Raw genomic sequence first — 18,367 nt, forward strand, 5'->3', positions numbered from 1 at the left:
CCCACAAAAAATATTCCCACCATTGAGCGGCGGCGCGAAACAATCGCCACAATCTTCTCACCTCTCGACTGCTCGACAAATGTGTTTGGATGAGGAGGCAGGCTGATTATAGCAGTTACACAACCACCTTAAGCTCGTTTGTATTCTGGAAATGACATTTTTGCACAACCTCTTCCAGTGGGGCCCACTTATCGTACTGGCTAGTTGGCCGGACTGCTGGTCAGACAGCTCGGCGACCGTGTTCGCAGCATTATAATTATGCTAATTCCTTTGATTTCCAAGCATACATCATTCTTATGTGGCTGGAGCCTACAACTAGCTCTTTGCTCGTGTGCGCGTTTTAATTTGCCTTTAAATGTGCGCCCATTTGCATATTTCCTTTGTTTCGACTACAACCCCGCTGAAGAGTGTGTGTCGTGTCGAGATTATTAAAAGTCGTTTGGGGGTCCAAAGCACATTGTATTGTACACTTGCAGAGATATATCTCTATTGAAAAACGATAATGACTATAAAAATTGTTTTTTAATGACGGCTTCTTTATGTTTTGGGAGCACAATGAGCATCGAAACGTGTTAGTTCTGACATGTGATACGCGGTTTTGACGCCTCAATTGAAAAGCGTGCCATATTATGACTCTGTTTGGGCATATTAGCGTACGCTCGTCAATCCGAGCCCGGTAGCTATTCATATGCAAAGTTATTGTAAATTAAATATCATACCATGTTTATCCATTCGTCTTTAATTAGCCGGCAATTTGTAAGCAACTAAATTAATGGCAACAAAAGAGGTTTGGCCATTAGGCCATTGACCCACCACACAAAGAAAACACTTTGCATTCATAATCTACGCTTTTATATCATCTATTGGCTTTATAAACCGTCTGCATAATGTTTGAATCTTTATATTGTTATTTCTTTTTTCTTACTAAAGCAGCCGCTCTTGGTCCTCGCTCTCCGCCTCACTCGTGTAGGAGTCCGTGTCCGTGAAGTAATCATCACGATTGCGGCGACAACAAATGCTGCGTGTTGCCTCGTCGTCGCTCCAGTGCTCGAACTCCTCCTTGTGGTGCTCCAGCAGCATCTGCGATGGAAATAAACTGTCACAGCCGTCGCAGCTGCGGAAAGTAGAAGAGTCAGTGAATACTATACACTACTTGCAAGAAGTATTTCCACATGCTCAAGTGTTGTGTAGTTGACTGAAACAGTACAGTCAGCACGAGGCATGACAATTTTAGATAGAGCTAATTTTGGAGTACCTGGGAAACATGCGTCTCTCTGCAACAATAGCAGGAGCAGCATTAAATAATCTAAACCAACTTGATCCGAACTTCAAGCATGTACATGCCTAATTCTGTTTCTACACGGTCGATGGGTTCCAGAAACAACCAAGTGAAAAAGATATTGATCATATGCAAAAATATGTGATTGGTTCCTTATCTCTAAAGAAATATATATACAATTTTTAATTTTCAAGCCGTGTTAAATCAAAATCGTGTAAACAAAGACCGTGTAAAAACAAAATTAGGTCTACATATGTACATATGTTCCAGTACGACTAGATGAGTGATTGAAGCCATGTCGGTCTGTATGAAATCTAATATCTCTGAATTAATGCTACTGATTTTTTCTTAACTACCGACTCTCTGTAGGTTTCTCCCCAACAGTGGCAATTATAGTACATCTTATCATATTTGATTATAATATACATATGTATAGTTTCCTGCATAGATATTTTTCAGTACGACTAGATGAGCGATTAAAATCTCAGAAAGTATAGGGGCCTGCATTAATGGTACTGATTTTTTCCTTACCACCGACTCTCTGTAGTCATATCATATTTTATTATAATATACATATGTATGTGTAGTTTCCTAGTAATAGATCACCTCTTTCTATGGAAGGTCCAGGGCTACTACTTGCTTGTAATCTCTGCCAAAGCCCTTACAACAGCTGTAGCTCTGGTTTTTGCTCTTGCTTAACGCTGTTCTACACGATTAAGTGTAGACACAAACCCGTTGCAGGCTTGTGGAATTTGTGTTATACATATATAGGTTGTGTTATACATTATTTATATTCAATAGTTTTAATTGTAAATGAATAAAAGAAAAAATGAAAACTTATTTATTTAATATTACTATTATTAAATGAATTATTTTTGTTTTGAACAGCTAACCATTTTAATAACTAATTTAGATAAAAACTATAAATGGGTTTGCTCCAGTCTTAAACCATTTCTCTGAGGTGTTGGTGATACCCTAGGGAATCAACCTTTAATATCATCGAATCAAATTGAAATTATTATTATTTGATCTTTAAGCAGGGCTTATTAATAAGGCATGGTCTCTCTCAAATACAAATAACATATATTTTTGAACTATTTGTTAGGAGTAATGGTGAAATATCAGAAAACATTAAAGAGAGTTGCTTTGCATGACTACTCCAGTTCATATTTTGCAGCATTTAAATATGTATTCTTAAAGGATTTCTAAGATAAATCGTTACAAGTCAACACAGACATTATCGTTGCAATAAATGACGTTTTTCGTAACAATCAGACAATCAGAACATAGCGTCTCTTTGTTTGCCTGCTGGCTGGAATGTTTGAAGAAGACGATTCTATGCTTTATTTAAAAGTATAAGTCTTCTTCACTACATCCCCTGAAGTGTTAGTTCATATGACGTTGTTCACATTCATTTGCCACAGCTTGTTATAGAATCAGTTGCACAACGGAAGCGGAAATGACGTACGCCACGATGGCAAGCAATTAATGACGTACGCGCTTGGATTTGTGCTGCGGCTCACACCAAGAGTTACGTAATTAGAATTTGCAGCTACGCAAATATTTGCCAAGCTGCTTGAGCATCACAAATGTGATAGCAATTCGATTTATATGCAAACTAACTCTATGCTGGTGATGCGGGTACAGCCATTCTCACTTTATATTTGAATCGATTCGTAGCTGCGATGGATGAGCTTGGCACGTGCAAAGCAAAGCGTTTAATTACTATGTAAATTATTTAAGCAATTAATTTGAGAGATTCGTGAAAGGAAAAAATGAGCAACTGCCCGACTGGCGTTCGATTAAGCGCATGCTAGCTAATTCTCTGTGCCGTCCGCCATATTGATGAGGGTCGTTTCCGGCTCAGCTCACAATTTAGCCGGCACGATACCAGTCGAGGGTAAATCCCTACATATATCATATGCTCTTACAAAGGACCATCATATTGCGGGTAGCAGGGTCAGTTCACTTACCCGAAATGCCGCTTCTTCTGCTGATGGGAGGAGAGCTGGCGTTGAGTGCTAAAGCCTCTGTCACAAACGTTGCACGCCAGCGATTCGTCTGTCAAATGAGAAAAAAGGGAATGCCCAGCGGTCAAACATTGAATGATTCGTAATGAATTTGATGGGCTTTTGAACAAAACCAAATGGATGCGGAACATTTCATTACATTACGTAATACTTTGATTTTGATTTTTTGCCCTTAAACATTGAGTTATGGCATCAGTTGAGTGGTGACCTTGCCGCACACTCATATTTAATGCATAGCTCTGAACGGTTCAATACTCGTACACACGCATCCACTTACCATAGTAATAGTCGTCGTCAACGTCTGGCCCGGACTCGGAAAGGGCCAGAATGTGAAGACGTTTTGCACTGCCGACGTCGTTCTGCGTCCTATTTAAAAAGCCAATGCGCTTGTCGCCATCAAAGCCATTCAGGTCACAGCAATCGTTAGCCAGAAAATTTCCCTGGCCATCGCTAGCAGCTGCCGTCCCGAGGGGTGCGCCTTCAACGTCTTTGGCATTCGCTGGGTGCGCCCAGACGCCATTGCCATTTGCACGCCTCGCAATCACTTTCAAGTTATCGGGATCATCAAATGGATCATCGATTTTATGTTGCAATGGCACGACATCCGCGTCCGCGTCCTCGTCCTCGTCCACATCCATGTCAGCACTGAGGCGACCGTACGCCTTGCGTGGCGGGCGTTTCCCGCATTTTCCTGCAGCTAATGACGATGAAAAATGTGTGTTGTAGTTTTCGAAGTGTCTGGATAAAATTTGTGAATGACTTAGCCCCCACATTCTAATTAAAATAGTTTCATAAATAATTTGGATATTTTCCAAACACATTTCGCTGCGGCCACACGTTAGTCACGCATTAGAAATCCCGAATTTCGGCGGCCATTAATGATGATGGAAGCCTCACGAGAAATTTAAATTGAATTTTCGCTCATTTTCAGTTGCTTATTCATAATGTATGTGGCTGGCTGCTGCCATTGAACTGCCTCGCTGTCAGGTGGCTTCACATTCAACTCATCTCCATCGTCCTCACTATCCGCTATAGAAAACATGAATAACCTTCGACATTTTGAACTGATGTGGCTGCTGTCTGGTTCGGAATTGTTGCCCTGTACAGTCATGCTTCTGTATGAAAGCTGACTCTGAGATGTTCGCTGTTGCTTAAAATATCTTCTACAATATCTACTATTAATAATCTCAACATCAACTTCTAGGAGTAAAAATATTCCTACGCACAAAGTCTAACACCCATCATTACGTAACGCTACCTTTGGCTTAGAAATATCTGAGCTTCTGGTAGCTTCGTAAAGTATATATTGTCTTGGGAATATCCAGATGAATTATTTGTTAACAAAGTATAATATTAATGAAGAATGTTACCAATGGAAGTCTTATTTTAGTCGAGGATTACCATATGTTGAGTCATCTACAGACTGTAGGTGTGATTGACTCTAAATTTTCCCTCAAAACATCCATAACATACAACTATAGGTCATATGATTATTATACATTAGAAATCTAATTCTATTTAATCGAATTGCTCACAATTATTGTCTTATTTGTTTTTTTTTTTATTTTTACGGTTAATGTAAAAAATAGTGAAGCTTCACATTTTCTGGTTAAATTCTTAAATACAACAAGTGGAAAATGTACAAGTATGTGCAAAATATTAAATATAAAAATACAAAAAATTCAACAAAATTTAATAAAGAAAACAAAAAAGTATTTTTTAATCGATTATACCTTCTTTAATATACGAACTCAATTATAGAGTGTAAGTCGGAACTTACTACTTATACTACTTATTACTTCAAAATTACCCTCTCAGGACGAAACTTGACACACCTAATCACCTTTCAGGTGCAGAGTATGATTTATTGTTCAAAGCAAGTCTGAAATACTCGTAGAATAAACATTTAAACATTTATTTATCCTTTAAATAATGTTGTTAATTTGAAGCAAACGAATTGTTGCCCATACAGACAGACCACTGTACAAGTGTGGGGTACATATGTAGCTGTATTTAAGCCTCTTTACATGTTGACCAAACACACGCTCGCTGCACAAAATTTGCATACCTAATAAGTTGATGCGTTTTGTGCAACATTCCGGCACTGAAAAATTCGTGCTCATCGATGTATGCGGAATGTACATAAGTACTATAGTACGGATATATCCGTGTATAGTCATTTTTTGGCGCTCAGCATCCATTTGCTGGCGCACTGATGTATGCAAATATAGTGCGCACTCATTTTGACGTAATTCCCGGGGGCCCCCAGCGGTCTCCTGGGGTAGGGCTTTTAGTAGAACCGCTACGCTGATACCGTCCCTTATACTCAAATGTACATACAAGTATATGCGAGTCTATCAAGTATGCATATCCACAACAGCCAGGTTGAATGTTTGCTTCACGGGATCGTGCTTCTCATATTTCCTCTTGGTGCGAAAATAAATATGAAGGACTCCATATACTCGTACTTTTATGTACATATATCGCACGAGTGTATATATATGTATATATGTATGTGTTTATTTTTTGTTGTTCTCGCTTGTGGCGCTCTCGAGCATTTGGTTCTGGCCTTAGTTTTTGTCTGAGTTGTGTTGGAATTGCAAAAGTTGTGATGCATGTAATAAACTTTGCTTGATGTTTTGTGTCTGCAAGTTGGGAGCATGTTCTATGCGAGCACATAATAGTGTTTGGAATACAAGAAAGAGCTTTAAAGGTTATGCTCCCATCTCGAAGCCATGCACATATACTACTAGTAGTATTCACGTGCAGACTAGAACTAAGTCATTTATTAAATGAATACAGCGAATATACATTTGCATAGCAGCGAGTATGAATATTTCATTGTACGCCCAAGATATGGCACTTATATTTCTTCGGAATGGGCCAGACAACTCGAACATGTCACGGTTCAACATAAAAAGGTGAAAGGTGTCGCACTCCACCCCCCCTCCCCTACTCCGGCACACTCCCACACAGACCAATACACTGAGAACGAGTCGCAAACTACGTGCTGTTCAAAGTGTCTGCGTCTTTAAATGGAATATAAATTCGCACTTGTCCGCATTTTTTCACACTTGCATGCCCGCAGACCTCGACTGTTTGCTTAGCCGTGCAGCGATCAGAGACAAAGGCGCAGAGGAAGCTGGAGAGGATGTGTTTGAGAGAGTGTGTTGGGAGAGGCGCAAAGGAAATGGGAAAATGCTTTCTTGCATTCTTCTCTTTGTTTCTTGAGCGTAAACAATCGCACGTGAAACGTCGCTGGAATTTTAATTAACTTGTTAGCATTTTGTATTACGCTCTTTGAACTTTAAGCAGGCTATTGAGTCGACTTGACGATGGCACACACACACACACAAACACACACACACACACACAACTGGAATTGGCTTAAAAGCTAATTTATGTTTTGCAAAATTTTAATGAAATGCACTTAATGCTGGGGCTTGTGCTCGAAAGACAAACAGACCAGCTGAGCGGCAGTCGGTGGATTAAAATGTCTTGCCAGCTGTGCGACAGATGTTAAGATATTAGCCAGTTAAGAAACCTGCTTACTGCCTGCAACAAGTTCTGGGCGAATGCCTCAAATTCCCAAGTCTTAATTGGCATATTAAACAGAATGCTTGTAAATGCAAACAACTCCATTATTGAGTTGCGAAAGCAAGCAATTATAAATTGTGTATGCTCATCACTTAATCCCATCATTCGAGCCAACGCTCTCATGCTTTTCAGGCACGTGGTCCTCGTTGAACCATGTTCGAGCGCCCTAAAGTATGCAACACAAGCTGCTCTCGACCACAGCTCACTAACATTGATGCAAGCCACATGTCAAGTGTAATCAAATGAACGCCAATACTATATGTACATACAAGTATATAAGCCGCAGCAAATAAAAGTAATACGCACGCTCCCAAAACTATGGAAATTAAACCTCGTTTTAAGCGCGCGCATTTCTCCTTTTCCAAAGCAACCTACCTTTTGGCTTGGTGCCCCGATAATGTCAGGTAATGTGACATTGAAAAACTTGACAAGGGTATATGTCCTTCGACGTATGAATGTTAGCTTATAGCTTCTGATATTTATCTTTGCAAATCTCGCTGGTCCGTGCAGTGCGGTGGGGCGTGGTACGAGTGTGTGCTGAAAACCTCATCAACCTTAAGTACAACGCTTAATTACCTACAGTGAGAGGAGTGGCAGGATCCATTCCCGAGCCAATGTCTGCATTGCTTCGCTCGTTGTGGACGTGTGTAAGTGCCTACTAGAGTGAGTGCGAGGTTGTTTAATGGGTGTTTTCTTTGTGTTATATTACTTCATTTGTCTGCCCTCACGACTAAATCTGACATTGTTGCTTTGTCTGTGGTTGCTTGTTTTATGGGCTCGCCGAGCTGCCTGCTCCAAAACCAAGGCAGACACACACTACTCGTATATTCTTCCGCTAACCTCGTTTAATATCAAAGTTCTATTTTTATTAATTTCGCGGCCAAAGTAAAACTGATGACCTTTAGCGCCCTCTCCTCAATCGCACACATTTGTATCTATTAATAGCAATTAGTGTGTCCTTGCCTGTGCATGAAGTATTTCTTGCTGCTCCGTTTTTCTCACCTGCTCCCTGTGCATTATTCAAGTTGTTGTAGGCGTTCCTACTGTTGCTGTTGCTGCAATTGTTGTTCAATGAATTGAACAAATTTGCCGCTCCGGTGCGGCGCAAAATCCAAAACATGCTGTCCTTACCTTTGCTGCCTTTCAGCTTGGCCCGCAATGTTTTCTTTCCCTTCCCTTTGCGCAATCTTTGAGCTCGCTTTGGGCTTTGGTAGTTATGTAGCAGCTTCTACTTTGCTGACAACCTTTTGCATAAATCTTGGGAGCAATTTATTTTGTCGCTGTTTACTTTTTAATTAATTTCGTCGCGAGAGCCTGGTTCACGTTTTGTTTGCTGTGGCCATTTTTATGCGCCGACCTAATGACACTTTCATGAATTTGAAAGTACATTAAAAGAGCGTCTGACACACTTTGCTGACACAGCTAGATGCTGGCAATGTGTGCCTAGACATGTACCATAATGCGGGTAAGATCTGTGGCTCCCCAAGAAGTTGGACTTTATGCATAAAAAAGCAACGTGTGCCAATAAAATAAAACAATTCAGAACAGTTCAGTTTTCGCTTCAGTTAAACAGCGCCTGCAGTATCCAGCATGTCCTTTTATTTTTTTGATTAAGGGTCTCGCGCTTCCGCGTAAGTACCGTTCAAATGTGTTGGCCGCTGCTAACTGTTTGTTGGCCTTCGTCTTATTCTTTTGGCTTTGGCCAGCACAAAACCCAACGCTACGTATACGTAACGTAACAAAATTGCAGGCGGGGCATGCCACAACAATTGGTGAGAGAGTTCACAAATTTTGCGCATGCGCCCTAAAAAAACATAGCCACCAAAATTGTTGCTCTTAAGTGCACTATGTTTGGGGCAAATAACATCGAAATTAAAGTGAATAAATATTAATTCAAACTAAACAATAGGCTGATTGCCAAAGGCATAAATACCTATTCCACAATCTGCCATCATTTAAACATTTAATCATTATAGAATGCTGGGAAATGAAAATATATTATAAGCTTAAACTATGCAAGGTTATTCGGCGGCTTTCTTCCAAAGCTGCCTTCTAATTATTATTGCTAGCCATTTCGATACGCAACGATGAAGAAGCAAGCTGCGCAAATGCATCAGTCATATTAATTACCCAATCAATTATTACAGAGACGACAGTGAATCAAAGGCAATAGCTGCAGAGAAAAAAGAAACGTGATCGAAGCGTCCGCTCGCTCGTAGGCAGAAAGGCAATCAAAATGCTGATGTGTCCATAAAACAAAGGAATAAAGCTGCGAGCAAGCGAAAAAGTTATTCGTAAAATTATTAGCCATTGTCCAAGTGTGCAAATGAACTTTTTATCGCCATAGATAGAGATGTCGATATTCTAACAAAAGGAAATCACCCGACAATCTGCTGCTTACGGCTAATACCTTTAAAAAGCTTCAACCAAGAGTTGTGGAACACAAAATTGGCGCACCATTTAATTACTTAAGTGTAGTATTTATTTTCCAATGAAGCCAACGGCACACATCTAAAGCCTTGATGTTTATGTTTGAAAACGTTTTTGAAATTCGTTCTCTTTTTGAATTGCAGCTTGTCTGACAAACTTTGCTTACTCGTACATGGCATTGTGGTTGGAGATGTGTTGCTGTTGACATTGCTGGGAAATTCTTTACAATTTATTTCAAGTTACGCATGATTTGATTCCTTTGCTGACTTTTTGATCTGTTGCGACTGTGTATGTGTGAGGTAAAGTTTTGCAAACGTTTTTCATGCCATTAGGGAATATTTGAACATGCAGCCATCTATTTGAAGCTTAAAGTTTGCTTTCAATATTTGCCGTTTTTTTTTCCATTGCGCATACGCTCAGTGGGCCGCCAACAACAAAATATATACTAAACAGCAACGGCAACGGCACCTGCGACTGCATCTGGCATACACAACCACAGCACGCAATTTTCAAAAATTAACTTCTGTCGTATTGCAGCAAATGTGATTTCCATGTTGCATTTCAATTTTGATTTCCCTCTGACAACAGCTGCCCAAAACAAACGAAGCCGAACAAAACCACAGAGAAGCAAAAACCAGCTGGACAAAATGTTTAAAATGTGCAAATTTGCAAATTCTATGCCAGTCCAGTGCCTGTCACGTCCTTGGCCAAGCTGGAACAGAGATATTTAGCCACATAACCCGTCGACACACGCACACAGACACCATCAATCAGCATTCATGCCCACAGAGATATCTCTTCTCAGAGCAGCCAATCAAACAGAAAAAACATTCACTTTCAATTACTGTACTCGGGCCCAGGCGGCATTTCCCAAGCTCCTCGTCATTGTTCATAATTAAGTTGCACCTTATATTGCGCTTGACAGGTGACTGGCCCAGGAATTGATAAATAACGTTCGCTCTTAATAATATCGACTACAACGCTGCTGCGAGGCTGACCAAACTTTTCATACACACCCAGTACATATAGTATTAATGACTGCAGATCCCGATAGTCCGAGGAGATAAATCAATAATGTTATTTCATGCGTGTGGTAGTATCTTATTTATCATTTCAATATCATAAACAAAGTCAACGTATATACTTATGAAGCAAATGGAAAGAAAACTCGCAAAATCAATTCAATTGATTTATTCTCTTTTCCTAAGACATTATGAATTTACAAGTGAGGCTAAGATGTCTTTTTGTTAAGAGTACAGGCAGCTTAACCATTTTTTCTTAACTGAACAAAATGGAGAAACATAAAAACTTAAACAACAATTGACAGAATAAAGCGATAAAAGATATACAAAAACAAGAGAGAGATAAAAAACTAAAATAATCGCGTATAGAATAGGGACTAGGAACGTCTTCATACCAACTTTGGTTAATGTACGCCGTTTCCGAAATCCAGGCGTTCATCCAGTTAGACGGACACACGGACGGAAATGCCTGGATTGATTTCTCTCGTCATGCTCATCAAGAATATGTGTAGTAAAAGTTTAATATAATAATGCTTAATGACTTAAGCTTAAGCTTAAGTATATTAACATGTGTATTGAATATGATTTGAACTCTACATATTTGACAAGAAACGTTCATTACAGGAACTCAATCATATTTGATGAATACGCTCAACAACCTACCCCCAATTGCCAAATTGGCTAGGGTTATTAACTTAACTACAAAAACTTCTAGAACTTTAATGAAAATGTTAAATTGATGAAATGTTAAAATTTTTAAGCAATTTTTAGGTACATGAAATATACTAGAGTATATTAGGTTTGCGGGAAGTGAAAAATGTAACAGCCAGACCCCACAAAGTATATATATTCTTGAGCAACATGACAAGACGAGTCGATCTAGCCCTGTCTGACGTCTGTCTGTCTGTACGCCTGTCCGTCCGTATGAACACCTGGATCTCAGAGACTATAAGAGTTGGAGACACCAAATTTTGCACAAAGATGCCTTATGTGAGTTTGTTTTATTTTTTTGATTTTCCCCCCACAGAGTATTTTAAAGTCAGGACACCCGACTTTAGTTTTTTACTTGTTTTCATATATGCACGTATATGCATACTTTCTGTTATAAATAATATATTTTGATGACCGCTAATTAAATTAGAATTCTTCAATCTTTATCTCAAGTTAGTGGAGCTCTTTTAGGTTTTGTAAAGTCTCTCTATTTTACGGAATGACTGTAGAGACATTAACACATTTCTAAAGCTAAGTACAATGTATGAACGTAGTTAGGTACTACGTTAGTTGTAACTACTACTACTATAGTTGTAAAATTTGCTGGTACTACCAGGACTTTGATCTTACTGTCTGAGTTAAATTATTGCTTTGCTGTAGCGGCCCTCTACCTTGAAGCGGGTTTAAGCTCGACCAAATCTATTTAGCATTTCAAATTCGCTTTAAAAGCTGTTTTACATGGATACACATATTTATATTTGTTTAAAATCTTTATCTTTGGTTTATTTAAAGTAACATTTGTGACATTTTCGCATCAAGTCTTCAATATAAGTATCTTTAGTGCCGCACAGCAGGGTTCTAACAATGCGCAAAAATTGAAATGTAAAACCTTGAACTTCTGGCCTTGAATTATAGAAAAATTCAGTCTCTTTGATTCCAACACTTGCTAGTGTAAAATATTTTGAACTGCCTCCAGCACCTGCAAAAACTTAAGTGGGCAATCATTTGAGTTCGCATTGTAGATTTTAAGTGTTCTGGCCATTAATTTTTAAACATTTTTGCATTGGCGGCAATTTTCTTAGACAATAAATATTAAAGGGAAACTCAAATAAATTGTTCGTGGATGAGGAGCGCGGTGTTGGCGGCGACGACAGCGGAGGCGGCAAAGATGTCGTTATTTTTGGGAGCAATGAAAAGTTTCACACCTGCCGCACAAATACACAGACTCAAGCGTAGAGGTAGACGCGACACATTGATTGATGGGCACAGGAATGTGGCATGTGGAGGAGGAGCAATGCATACCTTCGTGTGTTCGAGTCGCACGTTGCCGCAATAAAATTGTTGGACCTTCGTCAATTGCTTGGTTTTTATGTGTATAGCTTAATGGCAGTTAATGTAAATTGTTGTACTATATAGTAAATATTCTAAAACAAGTTATTATTTAATAAATATTCGATACTTTGTTCATACAATTGACTCCCTCTATCTGAGAAGCGTCAAGTGTTTGAAATTTCCTCGAGTAATTTGTGAATGAGATGATCAAAGATTGAAGCAGAGCGAACTTGATGCTGCAGCTTGTGGGCGTAGTCCCGGAGTGAAATTGTTTCGCTAATAACTTACAATATTATGTATAAATTATGTGTGCAAAGTTTGGTTAAGGTAGTATTCAAGTATATATACATACGTGTATATGTACATACATATATTCCTCTTCATTTCAGATAGAGATTGAAAGGTTAATAAACAAAGTGCAAATTTCATAAATTATATATAATATACATATATACATTAATATAATATGATAGAAAAGAGTGGGCGTGGTTCGGTCAACGTAAACAAATGTCAACTTTTTATATATATTATTACAAAATTGGAAGTCCCTACGAACCGCATTTTATTTTATGCCCCAACTTCTTAATCCGGTATGGAGTGGTTTGAAACTTCGCTAGTACCACCGTTAAATTTCGAATCGCTCTAATTATAATAAACAATTGCCTATGTGCGTATAGAATAAAATATGTCCATCACAACTGTTCACTACACTCTATGTATGTTATTTTATTACATATCTTTATTTTAATTTAAAATATTATAATATAATATAAATGATAGTTTTTGTAAAATGCGTTGATTTATTAAATAAATAAATAAATAAATCTGAGAAACGTCTAGTGATGGGATCTCCTCGAGTAATTTGTGGATGAGGTGGTCAAAGATTGCAGCTCGTGCCTAGATTTCGGCAAATCCACATCTGTCTTCTGCTTGGGACAGAACAGTCCCAGCCAGGAACGTCGATTGTCCGCATCGAGCAGCACGAAGTAGACAAAGAGGACGAAGCCCTGCAGCGTAGCTGTGAGACAGAAGAGGTAGGAGAAGACAACGCCTGCTTGCATGAAGGCAAAGATACCAAAGATCCAGGAGAGTCCGAGCAAGAAGAATAGCAACACCGAGAGCCGTATCTGTTTGATGACAAGATCCCGCTCTGTGTGTCTCAACGTCTGTCCCAGAGAGTGCGTTATACTATAGAAGACATATACAAAAATGATTAGATTCGCGATTGTGATAAGCGTGACGGGCAGCACGACTCCAAAAATGAGGCCATATCCAGTGGGGTAGCAGATGCCCGTGTCCGTCTGTAGCTGAACATCTGAGGGATAATATGATGTCGGATCAATGAGAGCCACCAGCAGTGTGGGTAGCAGGGGCATCGTCCAGGCCACAACAGCAGCTTTCAGAACATAGTGATCCGGTCGATTAATGCCAATCACTGTCACATAACGCTGGAACTGTAGGAAGGCAATGATCAGCATCCAGCTGAAGAGGACCAGCACCGAATACTGCAGCAAGGCTCCCAAAATCACGCACCGATCGTAGCTCTGCGTTGTGATCAAATGCTCGACAGTGTCGTCGGTATTCAGGAAAACGAAGAGCACCATCTGAAGCGTCAAGGCCAGGCATAGGTGAAGGAGCACCTTTGTCGAGGACTGATTACGCCACCTCTTAGATATTGCCGCAGTCAGCCAGATGCCCAATAGACCAAACAGCGAGAGACAGCAGCCCACAATCGAGATAATGTCCAGAACTTTTGCATGTAGCGGTGCTATCAAAACTTCCTGACCGTCTGCATTTATCCGATAATTGCCGCCGACCAGTGACGTGAACTGTGTCAGGTGGCTCGTATAACAGACACTAGTGACATCTGACAAGTTCCCTTTGGTCGTCTCAACGCCATCGGTCAGCCAAGTCTCATAGTTCCAGTAGCCGCATCCACCCTCCGGACTCTGCTGGTTTTCAGTGCGCAACAGAAAGGGCAACTTATAAGGTAGTTGAGCTGTAATTTAAGTGAAAATATTATTGAATTTTGTATGCTTTCATACTTTCATATACTAGATACGGAATTTGTAAATGATAAATAGTCTATATAAATATTTCTCTCCCTATAATTAACACACATATATAAGGAATTAGGAACAACTAATACCTGGCTACGAATTAGGGCCTAACTGGAGCAATGATAAATAAAATTGCGCCAACGTGTCGTAAATTTAGTGATATTCTTCAATACAAGTAGTTTTCTTAGTTCTTAAGTGGAATTTTTTAACATCTGTCTAGTTGACTTGATAAAGCAAGATAAATCTTTAGTCAGAGAAAAGAATAATAAATTGCAAACCTACACCTCGACCTTTTCGGACGTAGATTATAAAACTTTTTCCAGAAAATGTTATATTGTTTCACTATTCCTTTATAAATCGAAGTGCTAAACTCACCTGCATAGTTGGGGATGGAAATGGAGAGCACCTTGCTGCGCGGTCGTCGCTTACGTTCCGTGGCCCTCTCCACGAATAATGCGTCATTAGCGTATACTTTGAAGACCAAATAGTTGCCACCGTCATGCTGCACAGCCTCCAACAACTGCTGATTGAGAAAAGTAGCAGCTTCTAAATTGGGCTCCTCCTTCAACAGGGTTACGGTCTCATGGGTATGGACAAAGCGGTACCAAAATCCTCCATGAGCCAGTTGTAACTGAGGCGCTCCTTTCGAGTATATGGCAATGCCCGAAATATTGTCGCATGTGGGATTCACAAAGAAAACGCTAAGATTGTTGCTCATCAAAGCCTGCACGCCTATCTCTGTGAAGCTTCTGCTCTCCACCCCAGTTTCCTCTTCACTGGAAAAGTTAAACGAAGCCACAGCCACTCGCCCACAACTCTGATGCGGCACCAGCTGGTCAGGCAGGGCGTCCATGTAGCTCTCGAACTGATAGAGCAGAGAATTGGTTGCATTAAGCTCCGTGGCAGACTGCCGCAGTACTATCGGCTGACTGGCCATCACCTCGCTGCAGACGCTGAGCATATCTGAGCTGAGCGCCGCATCCTTTGCCTCCTGTTGGAGAGCACCGAACACTGTGCTGCTGATGTGCACATCAGTGGCCTCCAGGCGATGTTTCTTTTGTCGTAGAATTCTCCGAACGGATGCACTCACATTGCGACGTTCCTGGGATTCATTTAAGTGACGGCGACCAGTGAGTATTTCGTTTTGAATGCTTTTTAAGTCGGGGTTGTCCGTATGTAATATCTGGCTCTCGTTTGTGGCGATATCTTTCTTCAGAGGCGTGCATCGAATTTGTGAGGCGGGCGGAATGGCTTCCCATTCGGCACGCATCTGCCTTAACAAACATTTTCTTTTGAAGATCAATCCATTGGACAAAAAGCACTGATCCTGTAACGCTGCAAACTGATCAAAGGCAGTGCGATTCCAGTATGTGATGTGCGGGGGTTTCCCATAACGAAATTCCTCCTGTGCACAGTACATTTTTGCGCAATAGGCCACACCTGATATGGGGTAGCGAATACGCGTTTCACAACCATATTTCTGTGGCTTATTATTATTAAAAACGCACAGCAATTTGTCTAATGGACATGTTACATTATCTCCACTTAAATCCTCCCTAGAATCAGTTGCACCAAGTGCCAAAAGCACAGTTGCCAAGAAGAACAAAAACACTGAACGACTCATCGCCTATTAGTCATTTTTTTCAGTTTAAAGTTGAATTTTATGAGTATTGTGGATTAAGTAACCATCACACGTCCAAGTTCCAGCGCGTTTTGCAAAATACTGGCCACTTCGCGTTCGATGCATGCACCCGAAGTCCCAATCTTATCATAAGTATGTACATAGTGAGTGGCGATCAATTATCGAGCTTTTTGTGGTGCTCAAGTTCAACGAACGTACATACATACATACTTACGAGTAATCGCGACTAATGCCATTATCTTTACACGATAAGGTTTTGCTGTAAAAACGAACGTTTGAGCTTAGGCACTTATATGTTTGGTCATTAGCGTGCCTTCGTCAAATGCCTAACAGACTTCCCACCAATGCTACGACGCATGAAATTCTTCGGAACTATAAACTGGAAAGCGAAGTTTTATGACGAATTTCGTCTCTGCCGCACTAGACGAAAATCATACGAGCAATAACTAAGCTAACAATCAAAACTTTCTCGTACTTATACTTGTACATCGAAGAAACTTTTAAATAATGGCCAAAGGCTAGTACTTTATGTAATGAAAGCACTCAGTCGTATAATGTAATAAAATTTATGGAAACTTAGCATTTAATAGCAATTTAGGGATCCAAGTTTTTCAAGTTTTTGGTTATTTTCAGTTTTCCAATTGTTATACACCGTATCCAACATATGCTTTTAGTTTGCATAACATTTATGATTAGAACTTGCTCTCCAATAATCATTATTATTTATGCAAAAACCCAAATCATAAGAGCAATAACTAAGCTAAGAATCAAAACTTTCTTGTATACTTGTACATCGAAGAAACTTTTAAATAATGGCCAAAGGCTAGTACTTTATGTAATGAAAGCCCTCAGTCGTATAATGTAATAAACATTCTTGGAAACATTCTTGTATCCAAAACGTTCAAGCTTTTGGTTATTTTCAGTTTTCCAATTGTCATACACCGTACCCAACATATGCTTTTAGTTTGCATAACATTTATGATTAGAACTCTGCTCTACAATAATCATTATAATTTGAGCAAAAACCCATTGTAGGGGCGTGGTGGTGCATCAAAAAATATACATTTGTCCTTTCTTGGACTGGGGAGAACCTGAATAACCAGTTCTACATCAATGAATAGTCATCACTGATCAGTGATTGCTCCTAAAATCAGCAATGTTAGCAGCCCATCGAAGTTCTCAATTTATATTTAGTTGGCAGGACCATGAAATTGGACTTTAACTTGGTAGCACTGGCAACTTAATGAAACACTTGCTCCCCGCAACACTTTTAAGTACAAACAGAACTTACACCCGTAAAACACTTGAAAATGTTCTGGCGTAAGTATCTGCCATAGTTTTATTGATTTCAAATCGTTTTCTTTCATTAACGATAAATGCGCAGGTGGACGCATCAAGTCAGGCCAGCCTTTTGAACTTCGTTCCGGCGGTACGGTCAAGGTTGTGGGCGCATTGATGCGCGGCGGCCTACGCGGACGTGTGAAGTTTTCAGTCGATGGCGAGGAGTTGGATCTGCTTGATGTGCACTACAGCAAGATTGAATATCCGCTGGCCTTGACCATTGCCACGGGTCAGAGGATCACATTTAAGGTTGATGGTTCGTTAATTCGAAACTGCGGCCATTATGGGCGCACTCTAACCTCAAACCTTCTGCGTATTGTAGGGGATGCGTCTGTCTGGCTATACGGCCATATTGATACCGAGAGCTGCGACAACTATTGCCTTCCGCACGACAACATACTCTACCAGCGGGACAAGGCCAAAATATATGGCGAACTGAGCTCCGACGAGGAGACTACGGGAATTCTACTCTAATATGGGTTGACAGCACGCTTGAGAGTATTTGCCACAAGTATTTGCATTTTTTATGACAGCCAAATCCAACCTTTCATGTGGGTTGATTTCCCACTCAGTCGTTCAAATCAACTGTAGCGCTTACAATAAGTTCCAAATGCACGTTTCGTCAAGGACGTAAAAGCTGTGTGGTCTGTCTTTCACTGTGGCTGCTGGTTTATATAAATACATTTGCACATACTGTACATATTTATGCATGTATGTATGTTTGTAGTTGTCTTTATGAATGCTTATGTAGGTCCCTGAAGGAAATTGGTGGCTTGTTGACACGTTTTCAATTATCAGTCAAATGCCGCCACGTCACATCCTGCACGCTATTGACGAATTCAAATGTGCGTGTACAGTACAGTTGATTGAGTTGCACGTAAAACTCACGCATACATACACATCAAATCAAATATGTCACAACA

The 18,367-nt window shown here is 40.0% G+C and overlaps 3 protein-coding genes across 3 annotated transcripts; 1 reads left to right on the forward strand and 2 right to left on the reverse strand.

Moving 5' to 3' along the window:
• Positions 1–854: 854 nt before the first annotated feature.
• Positions 855–8,026, reverse strand: LOC115620314. The gene is made up of 4 exons (XM_030513506.1): positions 7,909–8,026; positions 3,587–4,006; positions 3,253–3,340; positions 855–1,114 (listed from the first exon to the last, which is right to left on the reverse strand). The coding sequence occupies exons 1-4, from the start codon at positions 8,024–8,026 to the stop codon at positions 925–927; spliced, it is 816 nt and encodes a 271-aa protein (XP_030369366.1). The 3' UTR covers positions 855–924.
• A 5,210-nt stretch (positions 8,027–13,236) lies between these two features.
• Positions 13,237–16,008, reverse strand: LOC115621335 (adhesion G-protein coupled receptor G7-like). Its single transcript, XM_030514956.1, has 2 exons — positions 14,837–16,008; positions 13,237–14,400 (listed from the first exon to the last, which is right to left on the reverse strand). Exons 1-2 carry the CDS (start codon positions 15,879–15,881, stop codon positions 13,238–13,240), a joined length of 2,208 nt encoding a protein of 735 aa, XP_030370816.1. The 5' UTR covers positions 15,882–16,008; the 3' UTR covers position 13,237.
• A 1,383-nt stretch (positions 16,009–17,391) lies between these two features.
• On the forward strand, positions 17,392–18,084 carry LOC115621710. Its single transcript, XM_030515419.1, has 3 exons — positions 17,392–17,423; positions 17,488–17,700; positions 17,767–18,084. Exons 1-3 carry the CDS (start codon positions 17,414–17,416, stop codon positions 17,916–17,918), a joined length of 375 nt encoding a protein of 124 aa, XP_030371279.1. The 5' UTR covers positions 17,392–17,413; the 3' UTR covers positions 17,919–18,084.
• The last annotated feature ends 283 nt before the right edge of the window (positions 18,085–18,367 follow it).

Source organism: Scaptodrosophila lebanonensis, unplaced genomic scaffold (assembly GCF_003285725.1).
Source record: "Scaptodrosophila lebanonensis strain 11010-0011.00,11010-0021.00 unplaced genomic scaffold, SlebRS2 tig00000024-arrow-pilon, whole genome shotgun sequence".
Taxonomy (NCBI): Eukaryota; Metazoa; Arthropoda; class Insecta; order Diptera; family Drosophilidae; genus Scaptodrosophila; species Scaptodrosophila lebanonensis.